Source organism: Lemur catta, chromosome 1, assembly GCF_020740605.2.
Source record: "Lemur catta isolate mLemCat1 chromosome 1, mLemCat1.pri, whole genome shotgun sequence".
In the NCBI taxonomy this organism is placed as follows: domain Eukaryota; kingdom Metazoa; phylum Chordata; class Mammalia; order Primates; family Lemuridae; genus Lemur; species Lemur catta.
In genome coordinates this window covers 223,685,584-223,711,712 of record NC_059128.1, presented here as the reverse complement: position 1 = coordinate 223,711,712, position 26,129 = coordinate 223,685,584, and the positions used below count along the sequence as shown (strand labels likewise).

Below are 26,129 nucleotides of genomic sequence, written 5' to 3'. Positions count from 1 at the left end.
TCTTTCATGTGTCAATGTGTCATGTGTTCCTCTGCCTTAGTCAGTCCCTCTATCTGTGTGTGTGTGTATGTATGTGTGTGTATGTGTGTGTGTGTGCGTGTGTGTGTGTGTGTGGTTTTCCTTCATATGTGGTCTTGGGGGTGAAAAACCTTTTATAGCATTAGAAAGATTGTTCAAACCTTGAAGGGACAATATTCTGAATTTAATAAACAGTTTCTATTAAAAATCCTTCCCAGGATTATATAATAGCTTTATTAAAAGGAAATGAGCACCAAGGTCCCTGGCTCCTGTGTAAGGAACTCCCTATTCCAGGACAGAAGTGAGGCTTCGTTCAAGGCTACACACAGGAAAGACCAACCAATAGGTGCACAGTAGAAAACAAAAATTATTAAACATGTATGTTGGCTTTTCATGCTTTGTATAAACATTTACTGAGAGGGTTAACTACATGCTAGGATGCTATTTTTAGTGCCAAGTTGCTATTAAGAGAGAAAAACATTTTTAGTCATAGTTCCTAGTTTCTATACCCTAGGACACCTGCCTATCCATTTCAAATTTTGACCTTGGCAATCACTTAGAACCACTCTCTTAAATGTGTTTATTATACTTTTGGGTATCCTCGGTACACATCTCCTTTCTCTTTCTCTGAGTGGGTAGGTATGTCCTTTCTCTCTCTTATCTTTTTTTTTTTTTTTCTGGTCAGAGCTGACCTTCTTTTCTTCATGCAAGATCTCTTTCTCTGCCATCACTGCACATTCTCTGTCTCTGTAAATCCTCCTTCTCAGTTCCTAAGCTCTTTTCCTTTTCCCTTTCCTTTTTCCACATTAACTTATTCATGATAAAACCAAAGGAATGCTGGTCTATAAGTTGGAAAGTAGAAGTTGTAAGCCTAACCCTGATATCAATTAAAATATAACTTTTTAGAAATGTCATTTGACCTTTCTGGATCTTAGTTTCTTGATTTGTAAAATTGGGAGATTGGTCAAGTCAACCTAAACCAGTTCCATGTCCTGTGGTTGAGATAACCATGATACTAATGACCCAGAGTGTTCAAGTCTCTCTTGACTTCTTTCTCCTGTTGAAGTTTCTTGCCATTAGATTTCTCTCTTACATCCTTCGTATCTGGACTGTTTCCTATGAGTCTTTCATTTAGAAATTCACCTATTTTCCTGCTAAACTACTTAAACTTCTCTCATTCATTCAGTCCAACAACTAGCTGCTGATCTATCTTACAACCTAGACTGTATCATTCCAGCTCAGAATCATTTTGTTGTTTTCTTCTTTCTAAGGATCTAACATAGATAATCTCTTTTAGGTTCATGTTAGCTAGCCTTTTTTCTGTTCCCTTTTATTACCTTTCTGTCTATTTATTCTTTTTATTATAACAAAGAGAACTTTCTGTAGAAGATACTATTATACAAGGCTTTTTGGGAAAGCTTGGCCCCTTCCCTGATGTCCATTAGTCCTGGATTAGTCACTGAACTTCTTGTCCCTTACTTGTCATTATATACCCTTTAAAGCCAACCTAGGAAGATTAGGCATTTAGAATTAGAAATCCAAGTTCTGAGATGATTTTTGGCATCTGGTCACTTTTATTCCATTCTGTTCTTTATATTCTTTAGCATTTAACACTTCAAAGTCATGGATGTAAACTATATAATTTCCAGGGTTCATTGTAGTGCTAACATTCTACTTATATTTCAAGAGAATGCTGGTATGGTAATACACATAGGAGGTATATGTCATAGTGTGCCATATTTCAATGTATCTGCTGTATATTCTTACTGGAATTCCTTGCTCTTCAACCTTCTATTTGCTGTTCAATTCCTTGGGAAAACACAACAGGAAGTTCCTACCAACTGCATGATTTTTATCACTGGACAGTCTACTATAAGTCCCTGGCTCCTTTCTTAATGCTGGTAACTTGTCTGTGAGGAAACTGTGGTGGGGATTACAATTAACCCAAGTGTCCAAGTTACACAGGCTGAACCTGAGAGGTAATTTTTTTGTCTCTATATATCCTAGTGCTTCTTCTTCTTCCTTTTTGTTTTTTTGTTTTTAGGAAACCGAACTGTATGAATCCCAGTCCTTCTTGGGTTTAGAGAAAGTCTTTTGTGTTAGCCATTCCTGTTTACTTAGAGTTTGTCCTCAACCCCTCTTGCTTTCTACAGCAAAAGACATTTTCAGAGAAAAGCACCTCAGGTCAAAGTATACTGTTCTACTGGTTCTCCTAATTTAAAACATTGTCACTTTTGCTACAAATCCACACCATTCCTATCATATCTGTACAAAAGTAGGGTTACTCTGTGTATGTGTGGAGTGGGGGGTTGGGAAAAGAAGAGGGTACACATAAGATGGGAACTTAAAGGGAATGTCTATTACCTCTAGCACTACAGGGTGAAGAATTGCACTCCCTTTTCCTAGTCTGTTTGCTTCATTCACCATTATTGTTTCTATTTGCATTTCTCAGGTAATTCTTTCCTCCTCCACCCCTTCCTCCTCCTCCTCCATTTATCCCCACACTGAGAACAGTATGAACCCTGAGTTTGTATTACTCAAGTCTCTGAATTCTGTTATCAGCCTGACTAATTTAACTCTCTCAACAGGACAATCATCTATCTCTCCCTGGTGTATGTGCTTGGCCATGTGATCAAGTCCTTGGGTGCCTTACCAATACTGGGGGGACCAGTGGTACACACGTGAGTAAAAATCATGGAATCAACTCAACTACTTTTTTCCCATTAGACAGGTACATGTTGCAGGCATTCATTACAAATGACTTTCTATTTTCTAACCAGAGATGTTCCTTTATTTTCCAGTCTACAATGTTATTATCAAACCGGTTAAGAAAAAAAGTTTTTTAAACAGTTGAACTCTTTCCTACTTTATCTGAGCTCATTTGTTTTGCAGACTTGTAGAATGCCTAGTTAGTATCCTCTTAATGTGCTTGAAAATAATTATAATCTTCACGCCCTCTGTATTCCCTTACCTATTCATTCATCCATGCATGTATACTTCACCAAGGTTAAAAAATGTCTGTAATATTTCCTTATAAAACATTGCAGAGATCAAATTCAAACATTGGAGTATTTCCATTTATGTGTAGCTCCATATACTCCAGTTGCTATTTATATTTATGGCTCTAGAGGCATTTGATAAATTCTGATATCTGCTGGTTCAGTAGATAGAGAGGATTATAGGTGTTTAGGAAGAAGGTCATATATATTTATGTTATAATGTGCCTATACCTGTGTTTATTCTATGAGTTAGGAATTTTATTTGAAAATTTAATAAATATTAGATACCTTCTTATTGATGTACCATTAAAAAACTTTGACACTGCTCCTATTAATTATGATGAATTTGAACATTTTACTTTTTGATTAGTAAGCATATGTGGGATCAGGGTCCTACATAAGGTCTTTCTATTGATGTGTCCCTTTGACTAAAACATGCTGGTTTGTGTTAGCTCTGAAGTTCCTTCAATATCTGCTTCTATCTGATGCACACAAGGGTTAAATGGAACTATCAGGAATAATATCTCCCTGTGCAATGTATACTTTCTAGCAGAGTCTCAAGGGTCATAAATATGGTAAGTGCCCGTAAATATTTCCTAGGAGTGAAGGCAAATGGAAAGTTCCTACAAGGTAGAAATGTGAAGGGGATCTTTGCCCTTGTATACATTTTTTTCCCCTCTGCAATAATATAGTTCATCTCTACAGTTGTATTTAGTATCAACATGGTTAGTATCCTCACCTCTCCATTTCAGAGTCCTATCATTGGTTGGCCTGAGTCTAATAGCTTTGGGGACAGGAGGTATCAAACCCTGCGTGGCAGCTTTTGGTGGAGACCAGTTTGAAGAAAAACATGTAAGAATCCTGTAATTTCTGTATTTCCAAGAATGCAGAGCCAGCATTAAAAGGGGTCCCTGGCAGGTACACATTGGCCAAGATTGAAGGAATCCACTGGTCAGTTGCTATCTGAGGAGTTGTGTTCAATGCTAGATACTGGTCATTAATAGAGAGAAAAACTGACATACATTCAAAGGAAAGTGACCAGCGTGGTGGTGGTGGAGGAACTAAAAGATATGTCTTATGAGGAAAGGTTGAAGAAAATTGGGATATTTAGCCTGTATGAGAATCAAGGAGAACATTATAGCTGCTTATAGATATTGAAAGGAAGTCAAAGATTAACTCTGAGACCAGTGAGTGAAAGCTACAGGAAATCAACAATTTGTTTGATGGAAGAAAAAACTGCAGAGTTGGAAGTAGTGAGTTTACTCTTACTTGAGATATTTAACAAGAAATGTGGTAAGCACTTGGGGAATGGGAGATAATGAGTAGTGTAGAGATGATTTAAGCACCTCTAGCTCTGAAATTCTAAGCAAGGGGGAAAATGACCAATTGGAATGAAACAGAATGCATTTACATAGATGAACTTGCCTGGCTGATCATTCCATATTTTCCTAAACACTTTCCATTGTCAGTGGGGGAAAAATAAAACAATATAGGTAAGGTAAAAATGGGCCTGTATGAGGAAGCAGTGACAAATGGTCAAAGGAATAGTCTATTCTTAGATCAGTCTGCATTCCTGGCTTCCTCTCTTTTGCTCTCAGTTTTCTTTCTGTATGTCTTCATGTACCTATTCCCTCTTCTATAGGTGTTTATCATTTTTCTGGTCTCTGTCTCCCCTAGCCACCACCCCACCCCGACCCTGGTCTCTCTGTCTCTCTCCCTCCACTTCCCTCCTCTACCCTCTCTGACATAGAGCCTGCTATCTCTTTCTGACTCTGTTCTCTCTCTGTCCTGTCCTGTCTTCCTGTGTTTCTCCTACCTTTCAGACCATTTGGGTTATTTTATACTTTTTACCTGTCCAAGGGTCCATAGATCCTAATTGACTTTGGAGAAATAACTGACTTTTGGCAAGTGGGATTTTGAGCATACGAATTATGCAAATTAGATGACTGGACTAAGGTTTAAATGGAAAACAGAAGAGGAAGCAAAACACACTGTAAATAGAAAATGGGGAAGGACTGATTGTTCTAATGTGTAAGGAAAAGATCCGAGGTGTCAGAATGAAGCACGGCAATACACAATAAATGTAACATCAGCAACTTTATTTAAAAGTTGCTTCTGTTGGTAACAGCACCACAAAGATATTTCAATTAATAGGAAAAAAAACACCTCCAAGTTAGTGCCAGCCACTTCTAAGCCCACTGATCTCCTTTTATACTCTCAGGCAGATACCCCTTAAGCACTAGGTGAACCATCTGCTTGATAAACAATTTACTCCGCTGTCCTATGTTCTTGTCCTATTCCTACCACACACTCCTACCACAAAATCTATTATCTAACTCAATCATTCACTTAAATAATACAGTCAATAAACATTTATTGAGTCCCTAATATATGTCAGGTGCTGTGCTAGGTACTGGGGATAACAGAAATGAGTAAGGTACAATTTCTACCCTAAAGAAACAACCTGCTGAAAGAAACACACATTTAATGCAAAGACATTAATATTAATAGTAAAATAGATATGTATAGGACACAGTAGTGGCACTGAGGACAGGATGATCATTTTTGCCCAGGTAAAGGGGGTAAAAAAATGTAAAAGCTGCTTGTACTGGAGTTTGAAAGCTGAGTAAATGTTTGTCTGGGGTCATCCATCCATGTTTTTAAATATTTAATATGATGTTCAGATACCATGGAGGCAGTATCTGAATCCCTTTGTATGCACCTCCAGCTCTGAATCTAAACATGACGGGGGCGGGGGCGGGTAGTTGGAGCTAGGAGGCACATTGCACTCATGATTTATCCTGTTTGTTACAGGCAGACGAACGGACTAGATACTTCTCAGTCTTCTACCTCTCCATCAATGCAGGGAGCTTGATTTCTACATTTGTCACACCCATGCTGAGAGGTTAGGATCATTTCTGAGGGGTGCTGTATAAGGCTTTACTCTGGCCAGCCAAAAAGCCGTTCAAGGCTTCCTGCTGTCCACCTTCTCCTTTGACAAGAGCTTGAAAATCTGTGAGAATTTCTTTTAGTTTTTATTTGTCTGGTTCAAAAGAAGGATTATGGATTTGGTGATGGGAGGAAAGAAGATGACTATGTCTATGATCTCAAGAACCTGGGCTTGTAAAATAAAGCATCAAAGATTCAAGATTCAGAGCTACTCTTTCTCCCCTCCCCCCCTGCCATTTTCCTTAGGAGACGTGCAGTGTTTTGGAGAAGACTGTTATGCATTGGCTTTTGGAGTTCCAGGATTGCTCATGGTGATAGCACTTGGTAAGTGTAGTGGAGCAAAGAAAACTGATAATCACTGATGCCTGCCACATGTAAAGTACAATGTAGGCACTTTGCACAAACTATTTCATTCAATCCTCATGCCAACCCAATTAGATAAGTGTTATTATAGGGGATTTCCCTTGACTCTGGAGATATTTTTAGAGACAGGGTCTTGCTCTGTCACCCAGGCTGGAGTACAGTGGAGCGATCATAGCTCACTGTAGCCTCAAACTCCTGGGCTTAAGCAATCCTCCTGCCTCAGCTAGGACCAAGGAGTGCATGCCTGACTAATTGTTTTAGTTTTTTGTAGAGATGGGTCTCATTATGTTATAGCTCAGGCTGGTCTCAAACTCCTCTCCTCAAGCGATCCTCCTGCCTCAGCTTTCCAAAGTTCTGGGATTATAGGTGTGAGCTACCACACCCAGCCGACTTTGCAGATAGATTCTAAATGAAGTCCAGAAAGTTTTTTAAAAAGTGTCCAGGGTTACATAACTAAGATATCGCCTGTGGAGCCTTTAAAAAGACCAAATTCTGGGCCCCATGGAGGACCAATTAGGGGCCTGGGTATCTATAATTGTTTTAGTATCTCAGGTGATTCTAATGTGTAGTCAAGGTTGTGATCCACTGCTCTACTCTACAATATGTAAGGAAGCAAGGAAGATAATTAATTCTCTCTCAAATTAGTTTACTCCATCTGTTTTTATTTCTCTAGGCATTTTAAAGCAGCTTCTAGGTTTAGCTATTTTGGCCCTGCTCGGCAATGCTCCCAAAGAATTTGCCCTGGAGCAAAGAGAGTAAGAAGAGGTGGATAAGTAGATGGAAACTAAGGCAACTTAGATCAAGTGACATTCTCTTTACCACTGAGAACCCAGTTCTGGAGAAGAAGAATGTGGCGTTCCTTAGTTTATTCAGCCTAAGGGGAAACTTGGGCATGATTGTCTCTAATCACTGACCTGGAAACCTGTTCTCACTCTGAGCCTCAGGGTGACGCCCCCCTGGAAGATATCCAGTCCAAACACATAGAGAGCTCACTAGAGGAAAAAGAGCACAGAGCCTCAATGTTCAGTCTGATTATTTTCTACCAGGGAGGCTGATAGTAATACTCAGAGTTCCCAATGCCAAGGAAATTTATTCCAGGAGAGCTGTGATAATATATTTTCTGCTTCCTTCTCCATTCAAACCAAAGTATTTTCCAAAATATTTTTATGGTTTTCCACTGATTAGTACTGTCTTCTCCTTTGGATCATTGCATGACAATAATATTTACATATCACAGTAATTATGAAGATCAACAAAGATTCTGTAAGTGAAATGTATTATAAATTATAAGATGTTAAACAAGTGCTAGGTGTCATTATTAGTCAATGGCTTCAGGTTTCTGGGTGTTAATAAAGAACTTAATTCTCTGACCCTTCACTGTAATTTAGTTAATTAATTTCATTTATTCAACATTTAGTTAATGAACCTATTGTGTGCCAGATTCTGTGCTAGGTATTGGGGTCGCATTGGTGAATTAGACAGCTACAGAGTTCATGCTCTCAAAGAATTTATACAGTTTAGTATGGAGAGGAAGACAGACAAGTATATAGGAATGTACATATAGTGTGATTGATATAACAATGGGGAAAGTACAGAGAGAGCTTTAGGAACACATAGAAGGAATGTCTGATTAAGGGCCATAAAAAGTTTGCCAAAAGATATGACAGCTAAGGTGAGACCTAAGGGATGAAAAGCAATTAATCAAAGAAGAAATTGTAAGTTGTACAGAAAGAGGATATGGTATCTGTAAGATCAGGAGGTGAGAGATAGCATGACATGTTTAAAGATCTTGAAGTAATTCAGATTACCTACAGCATAAATGAGAAAGATAAAGAGGAGAAATAGGCAGAAACCAGGACCTTTTAAATCATTAATTAGAACTTTATCATGAGAGACAGTGGGGGGGGCCCAAAAAGGTTTTGAATAGAGGCATGATTGTTAGATATTTATTTGTCAATGATGATTCTATAACGTGGAGAAAGGATTGTGTTAAGGGTGAAGCAAGGATAATATTTATCTTGACTACTGATTTTTTGGCACTCCCTTAAATTTTGTGTTTGAGATGAGTACCTCACTTAGCTCACCCTAGTCCTGGCCCTGGTATAATTAGCAAACCTTTGTATGATTAGATATGTGAAGAGAGAAGATAAGTCAAAATTAAGTATAGGGTTCTGACTTGAGTCACTGGGTAGATAGTGGAGTCATTAACTGAGATAGATAATGAGGGAGAGGAGGTTTGGGGCAATGTTGATGAATTTAGTTTTCAGCATGTATTTTAGATGTTCTTGGAACGTCTAATTGGAGTTACCAAACAGTCATTGGGAAATACAGGTTTTAGAGCTCAGAAGAAATATTTGGCCTGTAGATATATATCTAGAGTCATTCATTATGGGGAGTAATAAACTGTGAAGATAGATAACTAAGTGCTAATAAGAGTAAGGTAGAAAGAGGGCCAAACCCCAAGGAACACCAGGATTTAAAAGATAGGGAAAGAAGAAAAGCTTGCAAATGCTACTAAGAAGGAATGGCCAAAGTGGTAACAGTGCTATCTTGGCTACTAAGAGGATTTCTAGAAGGGACTCATTCAGAGTGACAGATGTTACTGAGTGGGAAATTGAGATAAGGGTAAAAAAAAGTCTATTAAATCTAGCAACAAGGAGTTCATTGATATGGTGATATCAGTTATGGTATATTGATGGAAGCTAAAGAGTGATTGGAGTAGTTTGGGAAGTAAATAAAAGGTAAGAAAGTGAAAACAGTAAGTATTTATAGCTGGAAGGTGACATGGATTCAAGAGAGAATATGAAGCATGCTTAAATATTATTAGGAAGAATCCAACAGAGAAAGAGGTTGAACATCTAGATAAAGACAGTATAATGAGTATGAAAACACACATGAAAGAATTAGCTTTGGACAGGAGGAGAAGCATCATCCTCACCTAAATGGAGTGAGTAGAAAATGAATGTGGATACAGGTATTATTAGATTTAGTGGCAGGAAGTTGAGGAAGTTTCATTTGAAGGCTTCTATTTTCTTTGTCAAGTAAGAGGCAACATCATGTATTAGAGGCAGTAGATAGTAGAGAATTTCAAACTTCCTACTCATCTTCTTTAGTTAAGTGGCCTTGAAATTTAAGTGTGACCTTAGTGGATTATATAGTCTTCCTTTTATCACTCTGCTGTCACTATTGCAGCCAGCATTCCGGAGGTGTCTAGTCTCTTGCTAGGATCATTCTTAGTTTCAGGATTAGTTTATTTCCCATCCAAAATTTTCCTCTTGTCTAGGTACCTCTTTATCCGCCCACTTGACTCGCAGGATTAGCATTCTTCCCCTGAACTATTATTTTGGTCATCGATGAGAAGGCTATTGTAAGTAAAGTGTGCTATCTGGAGAACTTTGGAGAAACTGGGAGGATGCGTAAAGAAAAGTGGTAGAGTGAATGTGACTGAGAGGAATGGAGAGATATTAGAAAGTTAAGGGAGAGAAAATTAAGGTGATTCATGCCCTCTGATGTGTGAGGATACTGGAAAATGCTACTGGTCACTGAGAAAGGCATCTTTAGCAGAAGATTTATTAGAGAAACATCTCGCAGGAGCTAGGAAATCTGTTAAGGAGGAAAGTACTTCTGGGAGGGTACCAATGTAGAGTCTTCTCATTGATTTTTCTTTAATAATACTTAAAAAACACAACACTTACTATTTTATAGTTATAAAAGTAATACCAGCTCATTGTTAATCTGGAGAATAAAAGGAAAAATAACAAAATAAAATTCACCTAAAATTAGCAGTGGAGATGTGATTAAAGGATAAAGATGCAGGTTAAAGGAAATGGAATGAACTCAAGAACAGAAATCGTATAGGATAGAATTTTTTGTAGGAATTATGAATAGTGGTTAGAGCATGGGGTACCTAAAGAAGAATAATAAAACATAAAGTGGGAAATGATAGGTCGAAGTGTGCTCCTTTGAGAATAGGGGCCTTGTATTTTTTACTTGTATTCCCTTGTACAGTGTATCATGCAAAAATTAGTGAATGAGATGTTTTATAGTGACTAAAAGCATAGATTTTTGAGTAAGGTTTCAGGTCAAAAATGCAGTTTCTGGCAACTTCCAACTGTGTAACCTTGTATAAGTTGCTTAATTTCTTTAGTTTTCAGTTTCTTCATGTGTAAAATGGGGGTAGGAGTACATATTTTGTCAGGTTAAATCAGTTAACATATTAATATGTAAAATGATTAAGAACTTATAATAATAAACCTTCAATAGATGGTAGTGATAGCAATAACCATCAGGATAACAATGACTTTGGGAAGGCCTTTCATGCCAGGAGTTTGAGTTTATTAAGTAGATCCTGGAAAGAAACATTTGATATCAGATTAGCGAAGGAAGAGATTAGGGAATGAGAAACTAGTTGGTGTCCATTTTAATAATCTAGGATAGAAGCTGTGAAGTCCTGATCAAGAGTGCTAGCAGTGGTATGTAAAGGAGGGGCAAAGGGGCAATGCATTGAAGAAAGAGGATCAGTGACAGATGGTAACATTTCAGATATGGAGATGGAGAAAGAAGAGTGAGAAGTCAAAGATGACTACCATTTCTGTGATTACATGAAAGTCTTAACACATATGTCTCTTAACAATTGACTGTTTTATCTTCTCTTGGCACCTGTAATTTTTATAACCCCGAAGTCAGGAAATGTAAGTCAGTTATCTCTTTATGAGATTTGCCAGTCACTCCCACAGTTTAGCAGTCTGCCCTTTGCACTGACATGCTGAATGAGAAGCTAAGAACCTTGTTTGTGTATCAACTGCAGTTGTGTTTGCAATGGGAAGCAAAATGTACAAAAAACCACCTCCTGAAGGAAACATAGTGGCTCAAGTTTTCAAATGTGTCTGGGTAAGTCCATGAATTGTTTACCTGCCTTTTTGAATCAAAAGAAAAAGATGCTAGGCTGAGAATATGGGTCTTCAAACATCGGTATACATTTTTCCCAGTGACCTCTGTTCTATTTCCATGCCTTTTGAAAGCTGAGATTAATTTGCCTTCCTCTGTGCCTCTACCTAACCATTAAGTAAAAAAAAAAAGGTAATCATTTTTAAAAATTGGCAATAAGATTCTGAAGTATAGCTATATGTGATACTGACAGGAAATAAGGATAGATAAGGTTATATCTGAAATATTTTGAAATTCAATTCCTAATGATGTCAAAGAGTTGGAGTAGGTCACTAAAAGTATATGTGTTTGAGGAAAGGGATAATAAATTGGAAAAGGTAGGGGATGGTTTCTCTATGTATCCCCCCTGATGTCTGTGCTCTGCCCTAGTTTGCTCTTTCCAACCGTTTCAAGAACCGTTCTGAAGACATTCCAAAGCGGCAGCACTGGCTAGACTGGGCAGCTGAGAAATATCCAGTAAGTTGGAACTGCAGAAACATCTTATGGCTCAGTGGAGTCTTTCTTGATGTTCAAACTGATTCTCTCCTACTGCATTCAACCTCTTCTCTTACTTTCTTGGGGGAACTTCTACTTTATGCAAGAAAACCATGTGTAGAACTTCTGGCAATTCTGCCTGTTCTTCTTCCTTCTTGTAGAAGCAGCTCATTGCGGATGTGAAAGCACTGACCAGGGTACTATTCCTTTATATCCCATTGCCCATGTTCTGGGCTCTTTTGGATCAGCAGGTAAGAATAGTTCTTTTGAAAGCTACTTCTTACAGCCACTTCTCTTTCATAGGAAAGGAATTTCTCATAATACTATCTGTTTTCCCTAGGGTTCACGATGGACTTTGCAAGCCACCAAGATGAATGGGAATTTGGTGAGTAGAAGAGATTTTACAGAGAAATCTACTATTTCTGTCATCATTCATATTGAGGAAAAATTAATTTCTTTGTGTTTTTGCCTGAAAACTGACTTAATGTCATTAGAAAGGTGTATTTAGCCTGAACGCACAGTGTAGGCAAAGATAAAGAAAGCTAGTCTAGGCACAAAAACCAGAATCTTGTCTTCAGAAATCAGGAACAAACTGATGGGAAAGGTTTTAATGTATATGAAGAAGTATTGAGAAGATAACAAATGAAGTGATACAGATCTAGGATAGTGATTTTCTTCTATCTAAGCAGAGCAGAGACAGGTTTGATTGGTGCCACTACACAATTGTTCCATCTCTCAGTAGGGGTCACAGCAGGGGACCTGTAGGAAATGGAATATTTTGTACATGGATATGAAAGGAATGAGAAGGTCGTAAATATTATTTTTTCTTTGTCTAATCTCCATTCTTTGACCTACTCAAATAAGATCCCATCTCTGCTCCCAACTGTTCACTTCCTAGATTATTGTATTATTTTTCTACCTTCTCAGTTCTGAAGAAGACAGGGTGGAATGATACCAGAGTCATATTAACCAGTGTATTTGCAGCCTGCAAAATATAATTTTACCTTTTCCCTCCTTCTGGTTGTCCAGAATTTACTATGGTGGTCCTCTTGTTGACCCACTGGAGAACAACTTTGGAAGCACTATGTGTCAGAGGGAGTCTTCGCCCTAACCATGATGTCTTGCCCTTCACGTTATTTCCACCTACAACTGCAGTTGCTGAGATTAGTAAAAACACACCAACTCTATTCTCTCTCAAGTTAAGGAAAGCATAGGTCATAGAAAAGAACATTCTTCCTTAGGCCCATCTACCTTCAGCAAAAAACAGACAAAAGCCATCCCAAGTCTGTTCCCATCTCCAAATACTCTTACAAGCAAGATAGTGGTCCTGAACCAAACACCTGGTGAATTTTCTCTAATATGCTTCTCACCTGCTAATTAGCAAAATTGTTGATCTAGGTTTTTCTTATCTTTGGCCACCATCTAAATATAATTTATTATAATGTTTCAGGGGTTTTTTGTGCTTCAGCCGGACCAGATGCAGGTAGGAGACTTCTCTATAGCCATGGGGACTTAGTTCTTTCCTCATCTATGCCTTTTCTCCTTATATGCTGAGAAGGGCCAAGCTTAGAGATGAAAACATTCTCTTTAAGCTCTGTACTTCCCCTTCACATTCCCTGTTAAGTGAGTAGCTCCTGCCCAACTCCAGGGAGAGTGAGTTTTGAGCCACAGGTTAAGAATAAGCCTTGGATTTTTTTTTTCCATGTCAAGGTAGTATAATGGAAATATTGTCAAAGAAAGTGTAAGGATTTGTTGTGTGAGTAATGAAGTCAGAATCTCTGTTTACTGGTAATTCCCAGTTCTTTTTTTAACCTGTTGTTCTACAATCCCAGTTCTTCCTTCTTTCCTTCCTTCCCTCTGGCCCTGACATTTTCCCCTTAGGCTGTGGAACTGGAGACTATGGGTGAAAATGGGAAGGAAGAGCTCCTAATGTGATTGGCAGGAAAACAGGCTCAGAGTGAAACTGGTCCCTTGGGATGTTTGTAAGCTAAGCTGCTGTGCAAGGGAAATAAAGTCTTGGGTGTAAAGGTATTGGGAAATGTGGAATCATTTTGTACTTATAATGATAAAAGTGTGTGTGGATGTGAGAGAGAGTGTACACAAGCAAATGAGACCAGTGCTCACACTCACAGTGGGAGAATTCTTGTAGCTAATCCTCTTTACCATGGTGTTACAGGTACTAAATCCCTTTCTGGTTCTTGTCTTCATCCCGTTGTTTGACCTTGTCATTTATCGTCTGATCTCCAAGTGTGGAATTAACTTCTCGTAAGTGCTCACTGTGCCTGTATTACTCCAAACTGACTCAATCTTTGCCCAGTTTGATAATGATTCAATGTCAATATTTTTCTCCTTAGTGATAATTTGTTTTGGCTTATCATTTATCTGCTTCTATTTTTCCATGTTAGATTAAGTGCCTATTAACACTGAAAAATGGGAATTAGATCTAATTAATGAGAGTCAAAGTCATTACTATGGACTTAATTGTGTGATGTTGATGTTCATGGAAAGTCAAAAATATGTGAGATTAGGCTCTTAAACCAAATTGCTCCTTGTTCTTGAACGTTGTCTCTTCAAAGAAGCCCAAAACCTTTGATGACTACTAATCCCTTTAAATCTCCTGTTGTCCTTGTAAAACAAATGGGAGACTGGGTAGGACTGGGGATACAGTTGTTCCTAATTACTGTTTTTTCCTTATTCTAAATAGAAGTGTTATTCTCTGTAAAGTTTGGCAGAAGAGGGTTTCAAGCCTCCTTTCATTCCTGATTTAATAGTGATTTCATTTTGATGACCATTTTACCAAATTCAAATGGCCTTTGGTCATTTACTCATTCATTGAGCAGATATATCAGGGAGTTTAGGACCAAGTGTCATACAAATGTAAATCAAGCAAAAATCTTTCCCTCAAGGAGTATTATATAGTAAGGGAGCTAGAGCAGATGCAAGTTATATATGTAATATGACTATTACACAGGTAAAATATGTTAAGTGCCCTACGAAGGGAAAATCAAAATGCCAGGGGAGTATAGAGAAGGAAGAGAGCCCTTCTTGCTGCCAGGGTCAGCAGACTTCTGAGGAGGAAAATGAAGTAAAGCATGTACAGCACCTGACATTTGGCAAATGTTCAATAAATCTGGTTATATTGCTATTATTTTTGGTATTATAACATAATGAATAAAAAAACATCATAAGCAAAAGTAGAGGTGAGAAAAGGTGGTGTATTACAGAGAAGAGCAGTTCAAAGTGACTCAAGTAAAAGGAGAAAGAGGGATGTGTGAAGGGTAGTTCTAGGAAGTACTTTGAAAAGTAATTGGGACCAAATCAGGAAAAGTCTTTAAGAATAGGCTATGGAGGGTGGATTTTATACTCAAGAGTCTAAAGTTTAGATGTAATTGTCTCTCCCTTTCCTCTGCAGATCACTTAGGAAAATGGCTGTTGGTATGATCCTAGCATGCCTGGCATTTGCAGTTGCAGCAGCTGTAGAGATAAAAATAAATGTGAGTTCAATAAATCTTAAGCTCCATGAGGGCAGGACAATACCTGTATTATTCACTCTTCTGACTTGTTCAATCTTGATACCCTGGGATCTAGCACAGTACTTGTTTTATAGGAGGTGCATAGTAAGTATTTGTGATAAATGAGCAGATACGGGGGTAGAGCAGCCATGCAAAATGAGGCCCACCTCGGCCTGAGTGATTCAGAGTGTATTTTCAGGGAATTCCTAAAAACTAATATCCAGGATATCTAGCCATCACTTTAGGGAACATATGATGCCTTTCTAGGTACTCAAGCAAATACCTTTCGGCAGATTGAGTAGCCACTATTGGGGAATGAAGGATACGGCCACGGCCAAGTCAAGAATCATGGATTTTGTTACCTGGCATTTGTGCTTGCTGCACTGACCTCGTGTTTCCCCCTCCAAACTGCCTTCAGAGTTTTCTAAACCAAATACTCTTCAGAAGGAAAAAACCATGTTCTCTTGGTTAGATGGGCTAGGCTATCAGAAACAGGAATGAGATATGTGTTCCCATTGTATCTGAAGGATTATTTGTTGGTGATTCTGACATGTGTTCTCTGTCTCAAGGGAATGGCTCCACCCCAGCCAGGTCCCCAAGAGATTTTCCTACAAGTCCTGAATCTGGCAAATGATGAAGTGAAGGTGACAGTATTGGGAAATGAAAACAATTCTCTGTTGGTAGAGTCCATCAGATCCTTTCAGGTGAGGTATGGGCCTGAATTAATTAGAAACTCTATATGCTGTCTTGACCTTGATTTTTTTTTCTTTATATTAATTATATCATAAGCACCTTCCGAGGTCTTTAGATAATCTTTGAGAACATGTTTTTAATGGGCACATAATATTCCATCCTATAGATATATCATAGTTTATTCAGATATTTCCTTAGAGGTATTCAAATTTTTTATTATTATGCATAATCCCATAATGAATATTCTTATTCATAAGTCTTTACACATGCCTCTAATTATTTGGTAGATTACTAGAAATAAAATTACTAAATTAAAGAAAGGAATTACTAGGGTCTGAAAGTATCTGATGAGGTCACCCACCCTGAGAGATTATGAGATTGTGATGTCCAAGATGAGGTAGAATGTAAGTGTGACAGATACTTCATTCCACAGAAAACACCACATTATTCCAAACTGCACCTGAAAACAAAAAGTCAGGATTTCCACTTCCACCTGAAATATTACAATTTGTCTGTCTATGCTGAGCATTCTGTGGAGGAGAAGAACTGGTATAGTCTGATCATTCGTGAGGATGGGAAAAGCATCTCCAGCATGATGGTAAGTTGAAGAATTGCCCAGGTTCAAAGTTGTCATCTCAAAGTAAGCTGACTGGCTCATCAATGTCTTACCAAGATCTGCCTGATGATCAAATTTTCTGATTATAGTTTCTTTTTTGTCAGCTGTTACTGATTTTTACTTTTCTCCATTGTAGGTAAAGGATGTAGAAGGCAAAACAACCAATGGGATGACAGCTGTGAGGTTTGAATGTCAAGGAGATACCAAGCCACCCTGTTCTCTTGAATGTTGGATCACTCCTGATCCTTGGGTTTCAGATTAAGAGGCCTCTCATTCTACTTGTTTCAAACAGGAATTCTCTCTCTCCTAGAATATCAGGGGCACTGGTGTCAGAAGGCATTTTCCAGGCAGTGAGAGGCAGATAGGCTTGTTTTCTCATGTGGGATCATAGATGACCCTGCATCTGTGTATGCTCTCTGTGCTCTGCTGTGTGAATTCTTTCTGCTGAATTTTATCCATCATCTTGCTCTCAGGAAAATAACTGAGTACTTCCCTCTCTGTGATCACCAGAGAGAAATTTAGAAGTGAGCAAATAATCTTCCCTTCATTGTTGGTAGTTGAATATCTATCTTTTAAAGTATAGTATAGAAGTATCATGGTATATTACACATTTGAAGTCAAAAGATTTGGTTTTGAATCCAGATAAGGCTGATGTCAGACAGACAAGAGATAGAGATGGAGCACAAACGAGGTAACCTGCTCTCTGTGGCAGGTATCAGACTTGAAACAGACAGATACACATGCCTATGGCCACCAAGATCATGAGGCTGCTGTTGAGAATAGCATTTTAGAAGAGAATTTTTACTGAAAAGTCTGAATTTCACTAACGGGTAGGACAGTCATAATAACTTGCTTTTGAATATGCTTTAGAAAAAGAAAACAGCTCAAAATAAGACAACACTGGGGCCAGAAAGCCAGAGAGCCATAGGCCTCAAGAAAGGGTGTTTTCTAGGTCACTGCAGGATGATCTGAAGTGCAGGAATTAGCATTCAGGACTCTAGAGGGAATTCCATTCTTATCCCTTAGGCCAGAGACCAGTCAAAAGTTATCAAAACAGAAATGTACCAAAAACCCATCCTGAGGGGAAAATCTAGGTACTCAGGTTCAGAAAACTGAAAAGATGGTTCTGGAAGAGTCAAAAGTTTCTGCATACACCAGAACACTGATAACAACCTACTATGGGCTGATAGTCTGAATTTTGAATAAGTCAAATTGGATTTCATTTATAAAAGGATAAGATATCAGCTTATTTTATTTTATTTTTTTATTTCAGCATATATTATAGGGGTACAAAAGTTTAGGTTATGTATATTGCCCTTGCCCCCACCCCCACTCCGAGTCAGAGCTTCAAGCATGTCCATCCCCTAGACATGCGTATCGCACTCATTATGTATGTATACACCCATCCCCTCCCCACTCACATCTGCAAAAATGCTCAACATCTCTAATCATCAGGGAAATGCAAATCAAAACCACTATGAGATATCACTTATCTCCAGTGAGAATGGCCTTTATCAAAAGTTTTATATAAATATCATTATACATAATTATATGTATAATTATATATACATAATTATTTTTCTTAGTAAAGTCTCAGTTGATGAATTCCACCATTATAAGGGAAAGAAATTTGATGCACCTAAACTGGATTAGTAAGGAAACTCAGATTGACATGAGTGATCATAATAGTGTCCATCTAGCTAGAGATCTGGTGAAGATGTGACAGATGAAATTTTCATACTTCAAGAAGTTAGGGATAGCTAAGACTTCATATTACTTCTTACATGTGAGTTTACTCATTTGTCCAGTTAACAATATACATCATGTACCTTTTATGTACCATCCACTATTCTAGGCACTGGGAATATAGTGATAAACAAAACAGAACAGGCCCCTACCCTTTGTTATCAGATGTCCTGTTTGGGTGTGTTTGTCCGATGTGTAAATAATGTCTCTACCCTCAGGTTTATTAACACTTTGCATAAAGATGTCAACATCTCCGTGGGTACAGATATCTCCCTCAATGTTGCTGAAGACTATGGTGTGTCTGCTTACAGAACTGTGCAAAGAGGAGAGTAAGAGCATTGCCCCTGTGGACATTTTACTTTTATCAACAATTGTATTTTACATGCTATCTTTGTATAAAGGTGGGGGACATCTTTTGAGTATAGAGAGACTCCTGCTCTTTTTCAACTCTTGCCTCCTTCCTTCAGTCTCACTTTTTTCTACATAGATATATTGAGATCATGATTACTGTGAAGGCCATACTGTATAGTTAACCCAGCCCATCTCTGTGAATTTTGCAAAGCTTATTATTGGTTCCCTCCTACCCAAGGAAGTATCCTTAGGTTCCTCCCAATGGCACCTCATTACTTAGAGTTTATCCTCTCCAGTTCACTGTTTTATGCTGTTTCACTAAGTCATAAGATTTGTATGAGAATAGTTCAACTGGACCTGAAGTCCACAAAAGAAGATGATTTGTACCTTCTTTATTCAGGTTTAAGATTTAAAAAAAATATCTAACAAGCAAGCAATCAAGAACTCAAACTAGGATCAGAAACCTGGAATGGTAACTCACTCCTAGAAACATCTCTCTTCAAAGACAAATGGTGACTTCACTGCTTTCTTCACCATCAGTAGAGAGATGAGATCACTTTCCCTAGAGATGAGAATGCTTTTCTAACTTGTGATGTTTATTCTAACCCGAATTCATCCTGTTACAGATACCCTGCAGTGCATTGTAAAACAGAAGATAAGGACTTTTCTCTGAATTTGGGTCTACTAGACTTTGGTGCAGCATATCTGTTTGTTATCACTAATGTAAGTAGCTCACAGCACCCCCTCCCCACCACCTCCATCTTCTGTCCTCTTAGCAGGGACAAAGGATAAAGAAGACTCTGTGGCCAGACACGAACACATACTTATTTCTAGTGTAAGGTGAAAAGTTCTATAATGACTTTAGAAAGCCCATTGTCTCCATAGGGGATGTTAAAAGTGATAACATCAGCATTTAATTCATTTTGAATTAATTTTTGTATATGGTATAAGGTAAGAAGTCCAACTTTATTCTTTTGTATGTGTATATCCAGTTGTCCCAGCACAATTTGTTCAAAACACTATTCTTCCCCCATTAAATGGTCTTGGCACTCATGTCGAAAGCCAATTGAGCATATAAATAAGGGCTTATATCTGCATTCTCAAATCTATTTCATTAATCTGTGTGTCTATCATTGTTCCAGTACCACACTGTCTTGATTACTGTTGCATTGTAGTAAATTTTGAATTCAGAAAGTGTGAGTCTCCAACCTTGTTCTTTTTCAGGATTGGTTTGTCTATTCTGGGTCCCAAGAATTTCCATATGAATTTTAGGATCAGTTTAGGATCAGAAGCCAACTGGGATTTTGATAGGGATTACATTAAATCTGAAGATCATTTGGGGGAGTAGTATTATCATCTTAATAATATTAAGTCTTCTGACCAGTGAACATGAGATGTCTTTTCATTTATTCAGGTCTTCTTTAATTTTTTCAACCATATTTTGTAGTTTTCAGAGTAGAAATTTTATATTTGTTTTGTTAAATTTATTCCTAAGTATTTTATTCTTTTTAAAGCTCTTGTTAATGGAATCATTTTCTTAATTCCATTTTCAGGTTTTTCATTGCAAGTTATAGAAATATAATTTCTTTTTATATATTGATCTTGTATCCTGCGACCTTACTAAACTCATTTATTAGTTCTAATAGTTTTTTAGAGAATCCCTTAGACTTTCTACATACAAGATTATATCATCTGAAAATGGAGATAGCTTTACTTCTTTTCAATTTGGATGCCTTTTATTTATTTTCCTTGCCTAATTGCTCTGGCTTGAACCTCTAGAAGTTATGATAGCAGATATCCTCTTAGGGGGTAAGCATTCAGTCTTTTATTATTAAGTAGGTTACCTGTGGGTTTTTCATAGGTACCCTTTATCATATTGAGGAAGTTGCTTTCTATTCCTAGTTTGTTGAGGGTATTTTTGTTTGTTCGTTTTACCACAAATAGGTGTTAAATTTTATCGAATACTTTTTCTGCATTTATTGAGATGATAATATGTTTTTGCCCTTTATTTTATTTGATATGATATATTACATTAATTGATTTTCAGATATTAAACCAACCTAACCCTATTAATTTTCTAGGGCTGCTGTAACAAAGCACTACAACCTGAATGGTTTACAGAACATAAATTTGTTGTTTCACAATTATGGAGGCTAGAAGTCTGAGATCAAGGTGCTGGTAGGGTTGGTTCCTTCCAAGGGCCGTGAGGAAGAATCTGTTCCATGCCTCTCACATAGCTTCTGGTGGTTTGCTGGAAATATTTGGTATTGCTTGGTGTGTAGCAGAATCACTCTTAATATCTGCCTTCACATCATGTTTTTCCTGTGTGCCTGTCCAAATTCCCCCCTCCCTTTTAATAAAGATACCTATCATATTGGATTAGGCCCACCCTAATGACCTCATTTTAACTTGACTAATTATATACACAACAACCCTGTTTCCAAATAAGTTCACATTCTGAGAGTACTGAGTATTAGGACTTCAGCATATGAGTTTTGGGGGATACAATTTAGCCCGTAACGCTTGTATTTCTGGTGTTATTCTGTTTTGTTGTTGTTGTTCTGTCTCTCATCTGCTGCTCAAGATAAAAGCCATACATGATGTTTCTGAATACTAGGATCAAATAAACATCTAGAGTAGAGGTCATAAATTGGGAGTCTGGGGGCCCTACCTTCCATTGTCCTGTCTTGTATGGCCTGCACAATGTTGACAAAAATAACAAAAGATTTAATTGTCAATATTTAAAATTCAAGAGCTTTCACCTGAGAAGTTGGATTTTTGACATTTCGTGGGGAAAAAATCAGACTATTTCATGACAGGTAGTCCTGTGTCAATTGGTTGGTGCCATAGGGGCTGTGCACTTTCAATGGAGCCTGTGATGCCCAGTTCACCATAGTCTCCATCTGACCTATGGCCATTTAAGTATCTGACTTTCATTTAGAAGCTCTGGTCATGGTCTTCTCTTATGCCAAGAAAACACAAACAGATGCCTAGGTATTGTTTGCACTTTCAGCTAAAGTAAAACAGAACTCCTTCATCTTCCTCTTTTGAACCTAATGGCCTTTTGACTCAGAGAATCAAAGGCATTTAGATGCCAAAGAGTTTTAATCTCAAAGACTTTGACCTTAATGTTTTAACTCTGCTATTTTTAACTTATTGTATATCCAGATATTACACCTACTACCTAATAATGGTTTTAATTCAAGAAATATATGTAGTTTTTAAAATAAAAAGTATTAGTAGATATAATCTACATAAAACAAACCATAACTAAAAATGTGCATATAGTAAAATTACTTTTAGACAAAAAAACTGATTGTAAAATCACATATATTTGATAATATTAATAACAAAAAAGACCCTGAAAAAATTTCTTTTTGACCAAATTTTACAGAAAAATTATATCTTTTTGACAAAATTTGGATATATAAAATTTGAGTTAAAATATAACTGGCAGTAAATAGAATGCAAAATAGTAGGTGGTATTTGATATGTATTAAAAATTGATCAATAAAATCTTTAATGTAAGAATTATCAAGAAAATAATTCATTCTGATAAAAGTAATTTCAGTAAAATAAAAATGAAAATAGAAAATGTTAAAAGCAATTTAATTGTACTTACATAGAAAATGGAATAAGGAATTAAATTGTTCTCAAGAAAATGTTTCTGAAAATTTATTTTGTTTGTATAATTCAAATGCCATTTTATGTTAAAATGTTGTCCAGGATCAAAATGCCCAGTAGGTCCAAATGGTGACAATCCAAACTGCAATATCAAAATATTATGCCATTTAAGGTCTCTGTCAATAATGGTATCTGATTGACTAAAGCCAGGTGAGTGAGCATAGTGATACCAAAAGAAATTTCAAAAAGCTGGAATTGTGCAGAAATGGTCAATCTCCTGAAGGTAGCAGAAGGATGAAAATATAACACAAAGAGAGAATGAATATAAGATCATAGAATGCTACAGTTAGGAATATTTACTTGACACTACTGATAAGCTCATTTTTTCTTTCTTCCACCAAGAGTACCAGTCAGGGTCTTCAGGCCTGGAAGATGGAAGACATTCCAGCCAACAAAATGTCCATTGCATGGCAGCTACCACAATATGCCCTGGTTACAGCCGGGGAGGTCATGTTCTCTGTCACAGGACTTGAGTTTTCTTATTCACAGGTAAGTTTTTGCAAATAGAAAGTAGAAATGGAGATATTGCTTGAAGGATGGTGAGTTTTAATTCTAGCACTGCCTTAAATAGGTATACGGTCCTGGCCAAGACCTCCATTTCTTTTGGTGTTGGGTTCCTTGTATATGAATCTGAACATCTATTACCTTTATATCTTGACTCCCCAGATCATGACTGTGCAGCATAGCATAGGAGTCTGTGCTGTCTGGTCTCTAGGAAAGAGCAGTTTTAAAGATTAAAACTGAGGACTGTGGAGTCAGATTGCCCATGTTCAAATTTTGGCTGCATGACCTAGTATGTAACCTTGAGCAAGTGAATTGTCATCTCAGTAATGCTATTTTTTCTTTACATGTAAAATAAAAATCTAATAGAACTTATCTCTTAGGGTTGTAGTAAAGATTATATAATATAATTAATTAAACTATTCAATTAAGACCTCCATTTTATTACTATTAACATTACTGTTAACATTATTACCACCCCTGAATCAATGTGATAGATGAACATAGGGGGGAAGTTTGAATCTAGAAGCTTTTATAGGAGAGGTTTCCGGGATAGATACATGGGGCATGAGGGTGGTGTAAGGAGTTTATTTACTTTCAAACTATGTATTCCCTAGGCTCCCTCTAGCATGAAATCTGTACTTCAGGCAGCTTGGTTGTTGACAGTTGCAGTTGGGAATATCATCGTGCTTGTTGTGGCACAGTTCAGTGGCCTGGTACAGGTAGGTATCTGAGGGAAGTAGGAGCTCATGTCTACCCAAAGTTTTCCATCCAACTTTCTCTTCTCCCTTTCCCTCTATTTCTCTGTCTCCCATATCCCTCACTCAGTGCTGTGACATGAGATTGGTTAGATACACAGACTTTGTCAGGAAAATATAATGGATATATGAGAGTGGCAATAATGACCACCATATACCTATGTGAGGAAATTCCAGTGAACCCAGTCTTCTTCCAGCAAAAGTCTGCCTAAACTGGTGATTTTGGGTCAATCTGCTCCCTAATCCTGACTCTGTAAATATCCTTTTACGTTTAGGTTTCGGCATAATCTTTTTTTTCCCACTCAAACCCACTTTATTTCCATAATCTTGTCATATTTATTTCTCCTTGCAGTGGGCTGAATTCATTTTGTTTTCTTGCCTGCTCCTGGTTGTCTGCCTGATCTTCTCCATCATGGGCTACTACTATGTTCCTGTAAAGCCAGAGGATATACAGGGTCCAGCAGATAAGCAGATTCCTCACATCCAAGGGGACATGATCAACCTAGAGACCAAGAAGACAAAGCTTTGATGACTCCCTGGACTCTGTCCTGACCCCAATTCCCCAATTCCTTGTCCTGTTCAAGCATTTTTTTCTCCTAGTAGATTAGGCAAGAGAGGTAGCATTGTAATTGAGCTGATCTTCCACCTTTCTCCCATGATAGGATAGAGACAGTTTAAAGACTGGGTTTTTCAGTACATCTTTAAATGAGGCCCCTGAGATTCTATCTATGTCTTCTGATCTATCCATAAACTCAGTAAATCTTGTGCAGTGTTGCTAAAGCTGGCCTGGTGTCTCCTAATGGCCGTGAAAATACAACTGTATAATTAAGATCAGTCTCTGAGGATATGCAAAGTTATGTGGGAATTCCTTTACAGGTACCTGCCATTTAGAACTGATAACACTGCTTTTTGAGGTGCTTGCTGATTTAGGGGCAAAATTGCAGAATAATAGAAATGGTATTTCAACTTTCTTTAGAAGCAAGGTAATTGTGCTATTAACAAGGACCTCAAGAATTGGTATGTATGGTGTGATCTGGTCCAGCCAGGGGCTGCCTTGTTGGTTATCCAGGTTTGATAAGACATTAGTAAAGTTTTCAATACAGATGATAGGAGACAACATGCCATTTTATTAACACACAGTTAATACAGTGATTATTATAGTATTTTATCTTTTCATCCAAATACTTTTTGTTCAGTACTGATAGATCCTAGCACCCAGATTAAAGAAAATAAACACTCATAAACATGGTTCTGGAGAATAGGAATAGGTATAAATTGTAGAAATTCTGATGAGCCCATTCATCCTTTTACAGTACACATTCCTCTTAGGAACTGTGATGTTTTATCCCTGGACTATGTTGATCTGTGGATAGTTATATAGACAGTTATTATAATTTTGCAACCTTGTTTTATCAATGGTGCTGGACCAGCTTTTTCTTATTATTATATCTTGTCTTGCCTATAGCAACAAATTTTCAATAATAACGTTTTTACAAGTGCAACTTTTGTTTTGTAATTATTCCATTTAGCCTCAAAGTTGTGGTTCCATTTTGATAATTTTTCCTGACTTGCTTTTCCCATAATTTTAAAATATTATTTCTTCCTTTAGGTCTGAAAATTCCCTTCTTATTTAAAAAATGTTGTATTAATGCTCTAGGTTTGAGGTCATACAATGGCAATGCTCAATAGAGAGGCATAGACCCACATAAGGAGCCTGTTAAAATTTGTGGGTTGGGGGCTGGTAGAGCATGCAAGCTTTTTGTTTGTATGTGTACGTGTGTTAATGAAAAGAGTTGGAAAACATTACCTTGCATACAATAAATGAATCCAGGCATAGGCATGGGAATACAATGACTGTGCAATGTGTTGCTAGGAAAAAAAGTTTAGAACCACTAAACTAGAGAGCCTCATTTCCACTGGTTTTACATTATTCTCATCTGGAAGAGTGTTGGGTCTCACATTGTTAATGTAACAGGTAAGAGAATTTACTTTCCCAAGTTTTATATACTTCAGTTTTAATGACTATCATTTCACAAGTACAGAAGTGGCAGCAATGCCAACCCAGTTTTCTGATCTCTTGATGTGAACCTGACCCTACTCCTTTAGAAGACAGCCTGTTCACTTTAAAGCAGCTTTAACCTAAACTGTTCTAGAAATATTGTTTCAAGAGATGTTAATGCTTTTCTGTGAATAAAAGTGTCTATGGACAAATAAGTTTGGGAAATGAGGCATACTATGTCCTCTTGTTAACATTTGCATATTAAAGACTCTGAGATATCCTGTAGTAAAGACACAAGACAGTTTGTCTAAGCTAACATGGTATTGTATTCTGTAGAACACTGGTTTGGGAAAAACTGTTAGGCAATTCTTCCTTATGCTGAACCTTAGTTCCTCTCTGAAACCTCCTACCATTGGTTCTTTCCTTTCTAACCAACAAGAATATGCATAACCCCCTTTTTCATGTGGTAGATGTTTCACTGTTTGAGGAAAACTTTCATGGCTCTTCCCCAATCATCAA

At 37.4% G+C, this 26,129-nt stretch overlaps 1 protein-coding gene across 2 annotated transcripts in view; it reads left to right on the top strand.

The window, feature by feature from the left end:
- The window catches only part of SLC15A2 (solute carrier family 15 member 2), a 32,399-nt gene extending 6,574 nt beyond the window's left edge, over positions 1–25,825 (top strand). The window contains exons 4-22 of one of the 2 annotated variants that reach the window (XM_045540163.1): positions 2,607–2,699; positions 3,770–3,869; positions 5,832–5,922; positions 6,213–6,290; positions 11,137–11,219; positions 11,646–11,732; positions 11,912–12,001; positions 12,091–12,135; positions 13,201–13,233; positions 13,927–14,015; positions 15,163–15,244; positions 15,832–15,966; positions 16,389–16,553; positions 16,708–16,754; positions 18,536–18,646; positions 19,295–19,391; positions 22,695–22,841; positions 23,471–23,575; positions 23,964–25,825. In XM_045540163.1, coding sequence (XP_045396119.1) covers positions 2,607–2,699; positions 3,770–3,869; positions 5,832–5,922; positions 6,213–6,290; positions 11,137–11,219; positions 11,646–11,732; positions 11,912–12,001; positions 12,091–12,135; positions 13,201–13,233; positions 13,927–14,015; positions 15,163–15,244; positions 15,832–15,966; positions 16,389–16,553; positions 16,708–16,754; positions 18,536–18,646; positions 19,295–19,391; positions 22,695–22,841; positions 23,471–23,575; positions 23,964–24,140 — 1,855 coding nt within the window. In that variant the 3' untranslated portion in view covers positions 24,141–25,825. The remainder of the gene's footprint in view (positions 1–2,606; positions 2,700–3,769; positions 3,870–5,831; positions 5,923–6,212; positions 6,291–11,136; positions 11,220–11,645; positions 11,733–11,911; positions 12,002–12,090; positions 12,136–13,200; positions 13,234–13,926; positions 14,016–15,162; positions 15,245–15,831; positions 15,967–16,388; positions 16,554–16,707; positions 16,755–18,535; positions 18,647–19,294; positions 19,392–22,694; positions 22,842–23,470; positions 23,576–23,963) is intronic. The other variant, XM_045540164.1, reaches the window with a different exon arrangement.
- The last annotated feature ends 304 nt before the right edge of the window (positions 25,826–26,129 follow it).